The sequence below is a fragment of the Orbicella franksi genome, chromosome 10 (genome assembly GCF_964199315.1).
Source record: "Orbicella franksi chromosome 10, jaOrbFran1.1, whole genome shotgun sequence".
NCBI classification, from domain to species: Eukaryota; Metazoa; Cnidaria; class Anthozoa; order Scleractinia; family Merulinidae; genus Orbicella; species Orbicella franksi.
In genome coordinates, this window is record NC_138154.1 from 6,777,377 (window position 1) to 6,794,505 (window position 17,129).

The 17,129-nt window shown below is 36.1% G+C and overlaps 3 protein-coding genes and 1 pseudogene across 3 annotated transcripts; 1 reads left to right on the top strand and 3 right to left on the bottom strand.

Annotated features, from left to right (window-relative positions):
* Window positions 1–490: 490 nt before the first annotated feature.
* LOC145500929 (uncharacterized) lies at window positions 491–1,744 on the top strand. The gene has a single exon (XM_081480483.1). The coding sequence runs from the start codon at window positions 1,083–1,085 to the stop codon at window positions 1,740–1,742; it is 660 nt and encodes a 219-aa protein (XP_081336609.1). The 5' UTR covers window positions 491–1,082; the 3' UTR covers window positions 1,743–1,744.
* A 3,047-nt stretch (window positions 1,745–4,791) lies between these two features.
* On the bottom strand, window positions 4,792–5,804 carry LOC145501539 (uncharacterized). Its single transcript, XM_081480997.1, has one exon. The coding sequence runs from the start codon at window positions 5,689–5,691 to the stop codon at window positions 4,792–4,794; it is 900 nt and encodes a 299-aa protein (XP_081337123.1). The 5' UTR covers window positions 5,692–5,804.
* A 4,793-nt stretch (window positions 5,805–10,597) lies between these two features.
* LOC145501540 (uncharacterized) lies at window positions 10,598–14,157 on the bottom strand (annotated as a pseudogene).
* A 1,568-nt stretch (window positions 14,158–15,725) lies between these two features.
* LOC145501541 (uncharacterized) lies at window positions 15,726–16,877 on the bottom strand. The gene has a single exon (XM_081480998.1). It carries the CDS (start codon window positions 16,875–16,877, stop codon window positions 15,726–15,728), a length of 1,152 nt encoding a protein of 383 aa, XP_081337124.1.
* Between the last annotated feature and the right edge of the window lie 252 nt (window positions 16,878–17,129).

Here is a 17,129-nt window from a genome sequence, read left to right on the forward strand (position 1 = left end):
ACAAAACAAGAAAAGAAAATTATCAAAGTTATGCTTATTTGAATGATCATATACATCTTAGATTCTCCTGTTTGCATAATAAAAAGAAAAAAAACATACAATTTAAACAATATTGCTTTGATATTGCTCTAACCTGATATTTAAAAAAATAATAATTCCTCATTTTAGCAATAAATTAATCTCAATCCTTCTGCTAAATTCAAGACTTTAAATTTTTTTTTCCCACAGTGTTCCTGGCCATGTCTGCATCAAAACGAAAAGGTAAATGCAAAATTAACGTTTGAATCAACTTGTCAAAATGTCAAATGTGTCTTAACATCAATCATTAGAGGCCTACTGAAAGCAATGGCTTATGACCCATCATCAATTTTACATCTAATAACTATTTAATTTTTGTTCCCTTTTTACAGTAGTAACTTTTTTATGTTCCCTTATTACATGTACTTATAGTTTCACCAATATTATCTTATACCTATACCTTATACCCATCTTATACCCATAATATTTTTTAAATAATTTGTTTTAAAAACTATATTACAGAAAAATTCCCAAACAAATGAGTATATCATTTTAAAATGAATATACTTGAGACCCTTGGGAAGTACATGCTCTTTCTTTCTCCCTTCCTCTCTAGTAGTTGTAATCCAATATATGATACTGTACTCATCAATATTATTTACTCTTCAGATACCGATCCTGGCTATATTCACAAACTATCACCAATAAAGAAGGCAAAATCAGGAAATGAATATTTTACCTTTGACCTTCAAACATCCACTTCTAAATTTGCAAAAGTAGTTGGCTTCGATCGTAAAAATCATCAACAGGCACTTCTGTTCCAGAACACTGGTACACCGATTTGAGTAATAAATGCAAATGAAAAGGATAACAACATATTTGTTAACAACCACTCAACTATTGTCAAGGCTAATTCTGGTGATATTCACTTTGAAAGCACACAACCATCAACTAATGTGCCAAGCAACTCTAGCCTGCCACATGGTAATGCTATTCAAATCTCACTCAGTCAGGTTAACTCGTTAACCAGAAATCAGAGAGTGAATGTTAGAGGAACAATCACAATGGGAGATGCTAAACCAAGAGAAGTAACAAAGAGAAATGGAAACTCAGGCCTTGTTAAAGAGGACTGTGTCATTGAGGACCAAACTGGTCATACAACAATCCACTTGTGGGATGACATGATTGAAAAGTGCAAAAACTCAAACAGTTATGAGATCACAGATCTAAGCGTTAAGAACTACAATGGGCACACACATCTTGGTTCAACAAGTGACACAACAATCAAAGAAATCAGCATGCATCTTGACAACCTTAAAGGACCACAGCTGGTTACCAATATCCAGAAAACAGTAACAATACAGGAATTCATCTGTACAGATAAAGTGAGTGTTTTCATGACCTGCCAAATCAACAGTTGTAAAAAGAAGATGCCATATGTAATTGAATCTCCTGTCTTCACATGCCCGAGTTGTAGCACATGCCAGAAAGTCAAAGGGGCAAAAAAGGGTGCAACTGCTCGGTTATGTGCTGAGATCGAAGGCAAACAAGTGTGGCTTACAGCCTTCACTGATGTGATGGAGAATTTACTAGCCAAAGTAAACTTATCGATTCATGACACTTCGGATAAAATCAAAGAAGCCCTACTGACAGTGGAAAATATAACATTAGTTATTGATTCTGTGTCAAACTTCATCCTAGAAGTTAAAGAAAATGATGCATGAATTATTTGTGTCAGACAATATTGTGTTAACTTATGTTCTCTTCCATAAGTATCCTTTAGACATTAGAAGCAAAAGGAAATTGTTATGGTTGATAACCAAAAAAAACATTCTTTAATGACAATGCAAATATAACATTAGTTATTGATTCTGTGTAAAGCTTGGAAGTTAAAGAAAATGATGCATGAATTATTTACATTAGCAGAAAATATTGTGTTGAGTTATGTTCTGTGGCATAAGTATCCTTTAGACACTCAAAGCAAAAGAAAATTATTATGGTTGATGACAAAATAACCACACTATAATGGTAATGGAAAATGTAACATGATTCTGTAAAACGTCATCTTTGGAGTTAAAGGAAATGATGCATGAATTATTTGCATTAGAAAACATTAGTGTTCACTTATGTTATGTTGCATTAGTATCCTTTAGACATTCAAAGCAAACGGATATAGTTACGGTTCATTGAAGAAAAAAAGAACATCCTATAATGACAGTGGAAAATTCTGTGTAAAAGTTGATCTTAAAAGTTAAGAAGTTGACGCATGAATTATTTGCATTAGAGGACACTATTGTGTTGATTTATGTTCTCTTGCATTGGTACACATCAGAAATTAAAGGTAAAAAGAAATTGTTATGATTGGTAAGAAACAAAAATATTCTACATTGTAAATGGATAATATAACATTACTTTGAGATCTCTAGTAAAACTTCATTTTGGAGGTTAAAATTCTTTTGATTTCTTTGCTAAAAACATGTTACTTTTAAAGTAAAGTAATAGAGTTGAAATTCTCCATGAAAAATTCCTGAGTTTTTGTTCAAATAAAAATGTTTTATTATGTTTGATCTATCGATGACTCCTCTAAGTTACCCTACAGACACTAATTTCATTACTAAGAGCTTTCCCAGTATCTTTAAGCTCACCAGGCCTTTAATCCCAGTTCTTCAATTGATTTTTAGTCAAAACTGTGCAGTCTCGGTTCTAAATGTTTACATAGACACGCAAACGAACATTTGCTCACTAAAATAACAATTTAGGGAAAAGACTACTTTTTCCAAAGATACCTATACGGAAATGAAGTAATACACAGATTCGTTCTTTTTAAGATAACTATAACTACCCAAAGTAATAAACCCCTTTCAACACCCAACAAAAGTTTTCTTGGAAATCCCTCCACTCAAAAGTGTTCTAGCCTGCAATTCCTAACCATTGGTTACTTCTAGTCTATTAGAGTAATTACCGCTTGTTTTTGAGAATAAGACATTTCACCTTTTTCAAAGCTTTCGTTCACGCATTTAAGAAAAGGATCGCTTATTAAAGGCCAGAACAATTTGTAGAATTCTATAGGAATTCCGTCATTCCCTGGAGTTTTGTTGGTTTGAAAACTTTTGAGGATATTGTAACATTCCTCAGCTGAAATTTTGCCTTCGCAGGTTAACATTTGTTCTTCGGTTAATTGAGGTATATTCAAATTCTCTAGAAACTTTACAATGTTCTGACGGTTTTCCGCATCACTATTTGAACTTTTGTATAGCTCTCGATAAAATCGTTTTTGTTCTTGAAGAATGCCAAAAGGATCTGTCTTTACGATGCCGCTGATGACTAGTTTCCTTATATGCTTTTTTACATGATTTCTTTTTTCTAAGTTTAGGAAATATTTGGTACTTTTTCTCGCCGTGTTCATGCCAACGTGCTCGGGCACGGATTATTATTCTGTTGACTTTTTCATCATAAAATGATTTGAGCTTATCCTTAGCCGCATTTAAATTGTTACCATTCGAATCATTGGGGTCCGTTTCGAAAACCTGTTTCGCTTCAGTATATTCTTTTTCAAGTTTTGATCCTCTTTCGTTTCTCTCCTTTGCCTTCTTTTTGGAGTATGTTATAGCATGAGCTCTTATGTTATATTTTATCCAGTCCCAAATATTACGGTGGTCGGAAAGTTCTTTTCGGCCTTCCGCGATCCAAATTGGTACCATTTTTGTAAGGTCATCAATGTACTCATCATCCTCCAATATGGAGGTGTTCATCTTCCAGAACCCAGGACCTTTAGCCTCTTTGTCCAGGTTCCCAAATTCTAAATAGATAGCAGAATGGTCAGTTCTGATGGCGGGGATTATATTTGTGGCTTTGACCCAGTCATGTAAATTGTTAGAAATCAACCAATAATCAAGGCGACAAAATATCGGCGGAGATCGTTGACTCCAGGTAAAACTTTTAGTTTGCGGGTTTTTAACTCTCCATATATCCACAAGATCTAGTTGACTTTGGACATCGTTGATGCAATTTATCACAGATTTCCTAGGCGTCATTATGCCACCTTTTTTGTCCAGTGTAGGATTCAGAGGACAATTGAAATCACCTCCAATCACAATATTTTCTTCTGAATCTAAATTTTCGGTTTGCAGCTCAGTTAACACATTTTTGAGGAATTTAACGATGTCTTCATCTTTGTTTGGTGCATAAATGTTTACAAGAACATACATTTTATCTTTGATAGCGGCTTTAACAACGATGTACCTCGCCGATGTATCTACAATTTGAGAGTGAATAACGCAATCAAGACCTTTTTTGATTAAGATTGCAACACCTCGAGAGTTTGACCTCCCATGGGAGCAAATAAGTTCTGCACCCCATTTGTTTTTCCATTTTAACTGTGTTGACAATGTCGAATGAGTTTCGTGGAGGAATATTATATCAGAGTTTCGTTTTTGACAACGTGAAAATTGTTCGCCTTTTTCTGAAATTGCTTAGCCCCTTCGCATTGAGAGAAAGTAGATTAAGGGAGTGATTGGTCATTAGAGCTGAATTGGGGAAGTGGTATTATAGAAGAAGTCATAATACGAAATTGATATCGATGGTATAGCAGAGTGCAAGAAAATATAGTGCACATAAACCGATAATATCGCCCTAAAACAAATTATTAATCTACAGAAAAACATACAGTAACATATAAAGTAAGAAGTTTCTGGAGCAATCACATTTTTAGTTAAACAAGAAGGGTTAAATAATTTAACACTTATTACACACATAAACCTTAAACTAACTTAACTATTGATGTGCTGTTGTGCTGCGACCGCTTTGGCTTTGGTTTCCGCTGTTTCCTGTATCCATAATGAGACTGTAGTATGGGATATTGATTATTTCTTCACCTCTGTAGATTTGCCCGTTTATAATTAGCTTATCAACTTTGAAATATGCTGTTTGCTTTCTCTGTTTGGCCTTTTTCAAGATGGGATATAACGTTCTCTGTATTTCATCAATTTCCCGGGGGAAATCATTCGCGATTGAAATGTTGGTGTTTTTCAAGTTTTTAACAAAAGACCAAACATACTCCTTGTCTTGAAAGAAGCTAAATTTAGCTATAATAGGCCTTGGTTTAGAGTTCTGTCCTTGATTGGTATTCTTCTTAGTAGGGATGCGGTGAACGCGTTCGAAACGAATCTGTTCGATATCTTCCTCTGGGATCTTAAGTTTATTGCGCATCACTATTTTCAATTGATCTTCAGCAGAAGTAGACTCACCTCTTCCTTCTCGAACATTAAACACTTTTAGATTTTCATGCCTTGTGTATGCTTCTAACTTGATGTTGCAGCACTCAAGATGTTTTATTTTAGCACTGAGGTCTTCCAGATTCTTTGCATGGGTTTCCAGTGTTGCACACGTGGCGGTTGAAGACGAATTTAGGTCATCGATGTCGGCTTGAGCGGTGTTCAGGCTTTCTTGTAAACTTTTATTTTCTTTTTCCAATTCTGCCACTCTACCTTGCATAGCCTCTAACTCGCCGAGTCTTGTTAGCACTTTGTCGAGCTTTCCACTGACTTCATCTAGTTTGGCAAAAGCTCCACAACAATGGCTGTCGGCTTCGTCGAATGCATCTTCCCTGTCAGTCTGTGAGCCGCTCTCCCTTAACCGTTTACGACTATCGGCTCGGGCGTCTTCTTTTCCCATGCTATTTAAGCGAATGAAAGCCAAGCAGCCTTCGTTGATTACATTATTTTACAAGTTTTGAATTTCTTCTAAAGGAGCTAGCAAGAACACGTCCGCCTTCAGCGAAGGCCAGGTTACCCCTCCTGCAAATGTGATTATTAATGAACATACTATTGACCAAGGAAAGTATACAAAATTTTTGGGAATATACATTGATGAAGAACTCTCTTGGAAGTACCATATTAAACATATTGCTAGTAAAATTTCTAAGATGACCAGCATAATGGCCAAGGCAAGACATCACTTAACCTCTAAAACATTGCTAACTTTATATCAAACTATGATTTACCCCCACTTGTATTATTGTAGCAACATTTGGGTAAGTACTTATCCCACAAGACTTCTCTCTATTTTCAAGACACAGAAGAAAATTGTAAGGATTATGACCTTCTCAAATTATAATGATGATACAAGACCTTTTTTTGAGTCCTTAAAAATACTAAACATTCATCAATTAAACACATACCTGACAGCCGTTTTCATGTATTCATATTACCACCACAAGCTTCCAGCATTCTTTAATAACTTTTCTATTACCAATGATGCCTTACACTCTCATAATACACAATCAGTGTCCCAGATATGTATTGAATTTTATAGAACAAATTATGGTTAATTTTCTATAAGATATAGGGGAGCTATTGTATGGAACAGTCTACCGAGTGAGACTACAAACATAAATTTTTACAATCTTTTCAAAAAATCGTTAAAATTATATGTTCAAAAAAAATGATACCTAATAATATAATTTTGTACTTGAGTATTTATCAGTATATCGAGAATGTAAAATATGTAGATGCAAATCTCTGATCCATTTTCGAGAAAGACATTTATATCCGCCTTCTTTAATTAGTAAATTATTTAGAATAATACTATAATTTAGTGGGGATCTTTAAAAAAGCTCAGTAAAGCTTGCTAGATCTCCTGCCATATCTTGTATATCATGTAGAATGTATTGTGATGTAATGAACTATTGAAGGTGAATAAAGGAAAACAAGGTTATGTACATTTACTGAATAGGGTGTGACAATTACACAATCCTACTTTCTATTGTAATGAAATTACCTGACTGTCTTGTGATTCTTTCACAACTCCAAGGTAGCAAATGACAGTAATACGAATGCAGTAATCTACCCACCTTTACCCTCTAATGACTACACATGTAATGTCAATACCTGATACAAACTGAATGTATAAACGAGATGGCATAAAAACTTTTATTTGCATAGAAGTAAATTTATTTATTGATTTTTAGGTAACAAATTTCAATTGTTATAACTATATAGACAACAACTATAGCTACTCGGAAAACAAAATAAATAAATAAGTAAGTGAATGAATAAATAAATAAATAAATATAAGTGAAAACGAAAGAAAATGCAATGCTACTGAGTAAATTAAAGCTAAAACAATGGCTTTCCTACACAAGGCTATCAAGTTATCTATTATATTAATGTATTAATCAAAACTATAGCAAAATTTTCAAACGTGATTGCCTATCAGCAGCCCGATTTGAGCATTAATTGGACAGTGTACGCATCACGCTTGTAATTGGACAGTACGTGTCATTTTGCATGCGCTGTTGCGGTGCACTTTGTTGAGGAAACTGCTGTGTTTTTCAGCATTCATAAAGACGTAATCGTTCAGCGATCAATGGTCATCAATCGATGGTTTGTCTGTTTCTTGAATTTTGTCATAGTTTTGATTAATTGGTAACAGGATATCGTGTCGTCCAATTCAGTCTGTAATCATACTCGTGATTAACAAATCGGACTCCCGCTTTGTGGTCGTCCGATTTTGTTAATCACCTGTATGATTACAGACTGAATTGGACTCCACCCAGTCCTATTACCATTATTAATTAACTTTTCCAACTTTTGGAAATGCTAAGGAACTTGTTTTTTTCCCTGGCAATATGGAGCTCAATATTGTATACATGCCTTTTTCTTGCTATAAAGCTCCTTAGTGTATTTAAGCTATTCAGGCATCTACAGTAGATATAATATTAACCTAATATTAAAATGTGATTAAGTAACATAAAGTCATTTGCAATATCAAATTTTCCAAAGATGAAATCCAACTCATTGATTGTCCCAACAAGAAAATCATTATCTCTTAGTGAGGACAACACATGTTTCCAAAAATCTGAAGATGTCTTACAGGGGAAAAGTAAATGCTCAATGGATTCTGTAACCACACCGTGGAGATGTGGTAAGATTTAGTTTTGAAAAAATATTCCAACTTGCGAGTATTCTTGCGATTATAAGTAAGCTTAAAAGGTTTTCACTGTGTATGTAAGTTATGTTTAATTTTATACATCCAAGATCAACTGTGTTGTTAGTCTGTTGACAACCCTCTGGTCCTCTAAAATGTAGTACTTTCATTTATACAGGCCACGAACTGTCTTGTCCTATAGATAACTTTGTACATATTCCAGTCACGATAAGCCCTATTAAGCTCAGTCACCCCAAAATGCAGACTGAGCAGACTGTGCAGACTGAGTACTTTTTTTTCTTATTCTTGCTTTTGCATTTACTTTTGACTCGCATATTTTTTTGTTCTGTTCAATTATATTTCTGAGTGTTTGTTATCCACAGGCCACGCAAACTCGGTGACTGTTGATGTGTTACAGGTTTTGCAAGGGAAACTCCCTTTAGTCCTAAATATACTTAAGTAAAGCTATTTTAAAATGTAGAAATAAACTTCATTTGTATTATAATGTCACATGAAACATGTGCATTTTCTACTCTTGGTGTACAAAATGTAATTCCAAATGGCTGTTGGAGTGTGACTGCCATCTTGCCAGAAAAGCCTAGCGCGTGGAAAGATCACAGAAAACCGAATAGCATTTGAAATTCTCAGCAAAGTACGGTTGCCATGATGAGTTGATGCGATGGTTAATTTATCTGTCCTTATGGCATGTTATGAACAGTTCTACTTTCATTGGGTGATCTATGAACATGAACACAAACAGCCTGTGATGTATCAAGAATGCATGACTTTGAACAATGCGTGATTATTTTACTGTTTCTCTGTAGTCTTAAATAGTTTAGCAATTGCGGTTTCCTGTATATGACAGCTCATGAATAGTTCGTTTTCCTTTATTTGACAGCTCATGAAGACTTCATTTTAGGACTAGAATTTTCGATTTTGATTTCAGTTGCAATCAGCGTTAGTATTGCGAACATTCAATTGTAGTCAAGCTTCATCGTATCAGTTCTTCCAAGCCACAGAGATCCATTCTTCAGAATCTACTAATCAACTACAATCACTGGACGAAAAAATGTATTTTTACAGTATAGCAAATATATGGCAAACCTAGAGCAAATGCCGCATTTAATCCCATTTACTCAAATTTGCTGTCAGGCAAATATCAACTGTGCTCCAATTTTGGCATACATGGCAAAGCTGGTAAATGCCACATTTTCTTTAAATTTACTTGCCTTCGTAAAGATATAGTACAGTTTATGTTTTACTTGGTATTTACACATGTAGCAAAGACTATATTAAAACTGACGTTTTGTACGTGCTTTGCGCAGAGTGTGAAATGTGATCAAAGTTTCGGTTACAAACAGTTTTACCCCACTGGTAAATTTGGTCAGACTCCTTTTTACGCACGTTTGGAAAGAATGGCAAATGTTGTCAATCTATTACTTTTGAACATTTTTGCTCAGTATGGTAATATACGATCAAAGAATTGTTTTTGAAGTAGTTTGCTCATAGTGGTAAATCTAGTCAAACTACCCTTATTTAACATTCTTGCTTAGGATGGTAAATGTGGCCAAAGTATCGTTTTTGATGTAGTTTGTCAAGTGATAAATCTGATCAAAGTATCATTTCTGAATATTTTTTGCTAGGATGGCAAATATGATCAAAAATTCATTTCCGCACAAGTTTGTAAAGGATGGTAAATCTAAAATGCAATTTTTTTTTTCAAAACATCGTTTGCGCAGTTGTTTGCCGGTTGGTAAAAGTAACTGGGACGTATTTGCTCATGATGGCCATGGTTAATTTGATGGCATATCATACACACTTAAGACAATAATGTCAACAACAATCTCAGTCAAATTCCCGTATCCAACAACTAATCAATTCAAGTTATGTTTCCAGCAATGCTCACATTGTCATATATAAAGCAGACAGTTCTCAAACTTAACATGAACTTTCTTATTAAAGTTTTTGTCAGCCTCTACACAGTATCCTTGTAATCTATTTATACACTGCTGTACTAGTTACTGATACACTGTATAAATCTAACCAACTTATTAAATAATTTTTTACTCTTAATTTCTTAATTTACTTATTTGAATAATTTCAAAAGGTCACTGGTGCATGGAAAAAGGCCATAGGTTAATTTTAACCAGACAAATGTTGCATCATAATATTACTATGCTGTTTTGTGCAACTAGTAATAGCCGCTATTACTAGCAATAATCTATTGATGACAGTATACCTCATTAAAGCATAGCATTGTATTTCAAAACTGAAAAAGGTCTGATTCTAAACCTTGTTAAAGAGAATCATGTCTACAAAACAGTTTTGTTCCTAAATCAGATTAATGTTTCACTGAAAGTTGATATATTCTTGGCCTGTTTTGAATGCTGGTCATTTCTCTTCTGCTATTTAGGATTTCAAATTTCCTATATGCCATGATGTTTTACAGCCAAGATTCCTTTAAGAAATCAATGTAAACTATTAGCTTATGTCTTAACTCCTTCCACCATAAGGAAAATTTTTGGTGCTTATAAATTTATTAATGATCTGATAACTAGCAAAAGCACAACAAAACAAATTGAATTATTTTCTTTCATTATTATTTTCATTTTATAAATTTTCTATTAAAATATATAGTAGACTGTAGAACTTATTAACTTGTTGACAGTGCAAACTCAGGGGCATCATCTGGTGCTGCCCGAGATGATGGTGGTCCTTGCCTCCTTTCAACGAGCATGCTTGCATCCCTCTGAGACCTTCGTCACGCATTTTTACGGTCGAGACTGGTCATCACTACATTCAACTCTCTACTCCTCCAAGGGAGAGGCTTTACACAGAGGACTTTCTTTGACAAACACTCTAAGTCTGAACCTGATGAGTCATCTTCCTGGTGATTTAAGCTCTCAGGCTCTGACAGTGACTCCTCTGATGACATATAGTCTACTGTCATGCAGACTTTAAATTTATCTTTATCTTCCTGCCTGATGGAAGTGGACTCCCTCAAGGCCTTGGCTCGTTTCTGTCGCTTCTGTTAAAAGAAAATGAATGTCAAGAATTAGTTATAAAACAGAGGAGGAAATGAACAATGTTCAAGTATTGTTCAAGCTTAGTGCATTGTATGTCAATCCCACAACCTGACATAAATGATTGAACAACACAACAATTAAATAACTATCACATCAGGTGGTTGGTGAGATATTGAAACAACTGTTATCTATCAGAACATAACCATTTCAACAAAGACAATGCACTCAATCAAAAGTTCATTTGTTCCACTCATGTCACACTTATTTAAGTATTTCATACTTGTACATGTGGGTTGAAAGCAATATTGCAGGAAGGGAAAATTGATATTGATATAGTCACTGTTACCACCTTAAGATAAATATGTGGAAGCTTTTTTTTACACTTATTATCACTGTAAATTAATTCATAATTGATCTTTTTTAAATTTAGTATCTGTAGTTTGAAAAGTCTAATGGAAGCAAACCATGCATACATGTCATGTCATGTGAAGTTCTCACATGGACAAGGTACTTTGAGTTAACTGCAGTGTGCTAAACATGATTATTTACCGTATTCTTCCTGGTCCTCTTCCTCTGTTCTTGTAGCACCTGTTTCTCCTTATTTTGTTCCCTGTTGTGCTCCTGCCTCTTTTTAGTTCTGTAATGAACTCGCATGGCAGCTAGTGAAAAAAAATATTACAAAGGATTGTAAGTAAACACTGACACTGTATTGATCAAAATATGGTTTATGGATAGTTAACCATGTGCTGCTACATGTAATAACCAACTGGCATTTCATTTTATTTCAGTCCCTTGTTTCTATTAACCACCCATCAGTGATCCTTTAAATCAATATGCCTCCTCCCCTTTTGGGAGTAATGAACTAGTGCATGCCCATCTCATGGCTTTCAAGTTTAAAGAAGCATCAATGTACATGTATATAATTTCATACACTACATACCCTTTATAATATTTGTAGGAGTTATTGCATCTGTACTTTTCACCCCATTTACAACTGCAGAATTTACTGGGCTGTCACATGTATCTGAAAAGCTAAAGCGTACAAGAAAAATTGATCATATATGTAACAGTCTGTAAGGGACTGAGTTGAATCATTTTACTCTTTAGACCTACAGTTACTTTATGGAACTATCTTCCAACATAAGTTGCATACTGAGGTCATTAAAAAACACGATCATTGCAGCAACACTGTCTAAATTTTAAAAATGTATGTACAGCTGTACATCATTACATATAAATTTTAACATAGTTTTCTGTGTTTTTAACAAGCCACATTGGTGAAACCACATTGTCTACTAGGCAGTGTCTGATGTTGTTGAAACATGCATTTTTTTTGTAATTATTATTACCCCAGTATGGGTGATGTCATAATGGACACTGTACTTCTCTGTCAGTACACATTATTGATTAACTCTTGCTTGGCCAAACCAAAGCATGCATGCAGTGTCTAATTCAACAAGAGATCAATAAAATTACTAGTTATGTACCCTTTTCACTGCTTCTTTGTTTGAAAATCTTTTGGTATGTAATTACATGTAGTTTAAGATTCTCTTCAAGTAAAACTACACTGTAAATAGTACTCTTACTTAAATGTAGCATCAATTTTTTTAAATTTTTTTAAAATTTTTTTTAAATTTTTTTAAATAATACTAGTGAGCAGCACTTCAGCAACAGATCTTGTCAACTTGCTTTATTTTCTCCGACCGGTTTCGTCTGATCATACAGACTTCATCAGGGAGTTTGAACAAGATACATAAAGGAACTTACTTTATACCTATTCTTTAGAGTACAAATCACGTTCCGACTAGGGTGTGAACAGCAAAAAACACTTACAGAATTGCGTGCAGGATATGACTAAAATCCTGCGAATGTGCGATGTTTAATTTTGGGGTTCACGGATTTAACGTTAAATCCGTGAGCCCCAAAATTAAACATTGCACATTCGCAGGATTTTAGTCATATCCTGCATGCAATTCTGTAGGTGTTTTTTGCTGTTCACACCCTCGTTGGAACGTGATTTGTACTCTAGAGAATAGGTATAAAGTAAGTTCCTTTATGTATCTTGTTCAAACTCCCTGATGAAGTCTGTATAGTCCGACGAAACCGGTCGGAGAAAATAAAGCAAGTTGAGAAGATCTGTTGCTGAAGTGCTGCTCACTAGTATTATTTTTAAAAAAATGTTAAAAAAAAATTTTAAAAAATTTTAAAAAAATTTTTCCTTGAGGTTTACTTACAGTCATGTTCGACTAAGGGAAAGAGGGAATACTCCTAGTCTAATGGCGAATCTGTACTTTGTGAAGCAAAAGCGATTTGTAGGACAAGGTTGCTTAGAGTCACCGTCCTTGTTTTGTTTTACGAGTCAGTTAAGAGGAGAAAGAAAACTAAGAAAAGCTAAAAAAATAAAATAAAACACAACAACAACAAAGTGGACAAAATAAATAAAACCACAAACCTGTCAAAAATTGACGCAGTTTGTGCCCAGAATGTATGTAACTTTATTTTTGCTTGATTTTAGTATATTTAGGACCAGTAATGGGAATTTCCTATAGAAAATCTATTAAAAACGTGAATCAACAGTCAGATGTTGAGTTTGTGCTGCCTGTGGATAAATAACAAACATTAGGACATATTGGATGCTATTTTGTCACTAGAAGCAAAAAAAGTGAGTCAAGTGTTAGAAAAAAAGTACTCAGTCTCCATGGTCTGCGCGGTCTGCAGTCTGCAGTCTGCATGGTCTGCGTTTTGGGGTGACCATATTAAGCTTAACAGATTGTTACATACTGTTATGTATTTCAGGGGGACAGGCAAGAAGGGAAGAACAAACACTCGCACTTTTAGGGAAAAATATGCTGCTGAGGTCGTTGCCCAGTATAGCTTCATTACTATCATCTTTGCCCGCAGAGGCAAGGAGAGCAGATAAATCTACATCCATGTCTGCAGTTTTGGCGGGCCCATCACCAGAGGCGGTTTCACCATCCTCATTGGGTTCATCCTGCCCGTCCAGGAGCACTGAGCTCACTTTCTTGTTTAAGTTGGTCAGCTGGCTCAGAACTGGAGCCAAGGAAGCGTTGAACGTTTCCGCAAAAGCAGTAGCTGAAGGCATATTCTGGGCGCCAATGTCCGTTCGTGTTGATGTTTCAGGCCTGCGCTTGTCAGTTGTGTTGTCTTCTGAGTTGGGACTGGGCATAATCTCACTGAATTATTGACACCCAACCACATTACAGCCTTAGCTGGACTACGATTTGAAGCTAACTACGTTAACTTCGCCAGCAATTCGTGTCAATAGGTTTTTAGCGTAAAAAAAACAAGCTCCAAGAAATTGTGTGACTTACCGCAATAAGCACAAATTGTGCAATGACTTGTGCAAACGCCATGCTTTCTCATGGGATCTCTACCTTCTGGTCATGTGATAGAATTCATTATTTACTGCAAGTCCTGTGGTCAACAACACCGGGATCATGTACTGATATTAACATTTCCTACATTGGCTGTTAAGTATTTTGCCAAAAACAGTCTCCACAGCACTTCCTCGTGTCGACTCGTAATGACTGTGACCAACTGAACTCAGAATAATCTAGCATGTAGCTGTATCCTAGATCATCTATAGTGAGATGTTTTGACTGAGATAACTGAATTGTAACAACATTTTAAAATACAAGCAGATGCACTATATTGAACACTTGCAGTAGCTCTTAAGACCTTGGATTGCCATGCACCTTTCTAAGTAGTCACTTGCATTATGTCATTATGTATTCTGTTTTGGTCCATTTCATTCTAAATTTGATATCCTAAACAGCAGCATGCTGTAGCTTTCCTTGTTTGATCACTACAGTGTAAGTGGATAAATTTAGTACTTGGGAAATATAGCAAAGTCAATTCCAAGCCCATAGTCTTTTAAAATACCAGCTGGTAATTCAGCATTTCCTTCAAACACATTGGCTCTTCTGCTCCAGGTGGGTTGACAATTTTGCTAACTATACAGTCACATGAAACACTTATTATTTATCGATGTATAGTCTCCCACTGCCACCAACATTCAAAGGAAAACAAGCATAAAGAAGTGGGAGATAAAAAATAATCAGCCATAGATGACTGAGCAATAACATACCATCCAAGAGTAGTAAATTTCTGTTACAGATAACAATTCAAGACAGGCAGTGATCATGATAGTGAAAATTCACTGTACATGAGATGATATCTTTAATGCACTAGAATCCAAAGCAGGATTGAAAAATCTTGAACATCAGCCAAACAAATGGATGACATATGTACAAGAATTCCCTCTGGACTGTATTTATTCTGGATTCTATAGGCTCTATTCCTTAAGATTAGGCTGTCTCAGACTCTACCAACCGAGGATTACAAGGATTCCGAAGGATTCACTTCCTACAAATTTTCAATATGGCTTCTCATACAAAATAATAACATTCAACGTGTCCCAAAAAGACTTTCGGTCTCATGACAATTACGTCATCGTGTACACTCCCCCCGGTTGACCATGATAGAATGGTCAACAGTTCACTCTGTTGAAATCAACTGATCAAACTAGCCTTAATAGACAAAAAATTGTCCTCAGATTAGTGAACAAGAAAAACTATGAAAACACAACAAACAATGCTCGACGTTCATAGTAAAATTAATAGTTCAATGTTCATCTTGCAATTCTGCGATCCACTCTTGTCTTAATCATTCTCCTTCAACAGCGGCCTTACACCGTCCTCAGTTTCCTCTCACTAGCCCTTCTGCTGACTGCTCTCATGGTTCTAGTACTGGCTCCGGCTGGGTGGTTTCAATGGCAGCACAGCTCACCTCCAGTGGGTACAGTAATTGTAGGGGCCTTCTCAAGAGACTCGTTCTCTTCGACTTCTTCGCTTGGACTCTGACCTCAGCACCTTGATTTTGTCCGTCCTTGCTTGTCAGGATCCGTTCCGCTTTACCCAATTTCCAATGGGATCTCGGATGTCCATCATGGACCAAAACCAGGTCACCTACAGAGACCAAGCTTGATCCAATTGCTCTCTTAACTTGGCAATGGGCATTTCTTAGTTCAAGTAGGTATTCTGCTCTCCATCTCTTCCAGAAGTGACCCAGAATCATGTTTAGATGTCTTGCTCTCCAACTCAAGTCATTCTGCAAAATTCCAAAGTCTTCATCTAGTCGGCTGCCTACGTCAGGAAGAGTGTTGATTCTCCGACCAATGATAAGATGGGCAGGAGTGAGGGGCTCTTCCAGATCTTCAGTTGAGACATAGGAGATTGGTTGGCAATTTAGAATCATTTTGGCTTCTGCAACAACAGTCACAAGCTCATCCTGTGTGAGTTTGGCTCGACCAATTGTCTTCTTGAGACCGCTCTTCAGTGATTTGACTAATCGTTCATAGAAACCTCCCCACCACGGGGCCTTCTCCAGATGGTATGACCACTTTATCCTCTCCTGGGTGAAGTGCCTTATCACACCTGGGTCATTCATTATCTTCTCAAATTCCTTGGAGACACCTTTAAAGGTTTTAGCATTGTCTGATATCACAAGGGAAGGCGTTGACCTACGAGCAACATATCTCCTAAAGCACCTCAAAAATACTTGGGCAGTTAGGTTTGGAACAACCTCAAGATACACGGCTCTTGTTATGCAACATGTTAACAAATATATCCACACCTTTTGGTCCTTCTCACTTGTAGATTTCACATAGAGAGGGCCAACATAGTCCAATCCGATGTAGGTAAATGTAGGGGCTTCCTTTACTCTGCAACTAGGTAAGGGTGGAGGAGGTGGTGTCTTGTACGGTTTCCCTTGGAACTTCTTACAAACTGTACAGCCAAACAGCAACTTTCTGACGAAGTAGCGACCTCGAACAATCCAAAAGGTTGATCTCAGTTCAGCAAGTGTCTCCTTAACACCTCCATGCATGACCTTCCTGTGACAGCTCCAAAGAGTGAGGGTGGTAAGATGATGTTTGGTATCAAGTAAGATGGGGTACTTTGCAGAATCTGCCAGATCAGAGTTTCCAAGTCTCCCTCGACATCTCACAACTCCCTTTTCATCCTCAAACAAGTTCAACTGCTGTTTCCAAGACCTGAATTTGTCCTTATCCTTCAATGATCGCTGCACCTCCTTTATTCAACATAGCTCAGCTCCCTCCATGTCTGCACTGGTTATCTC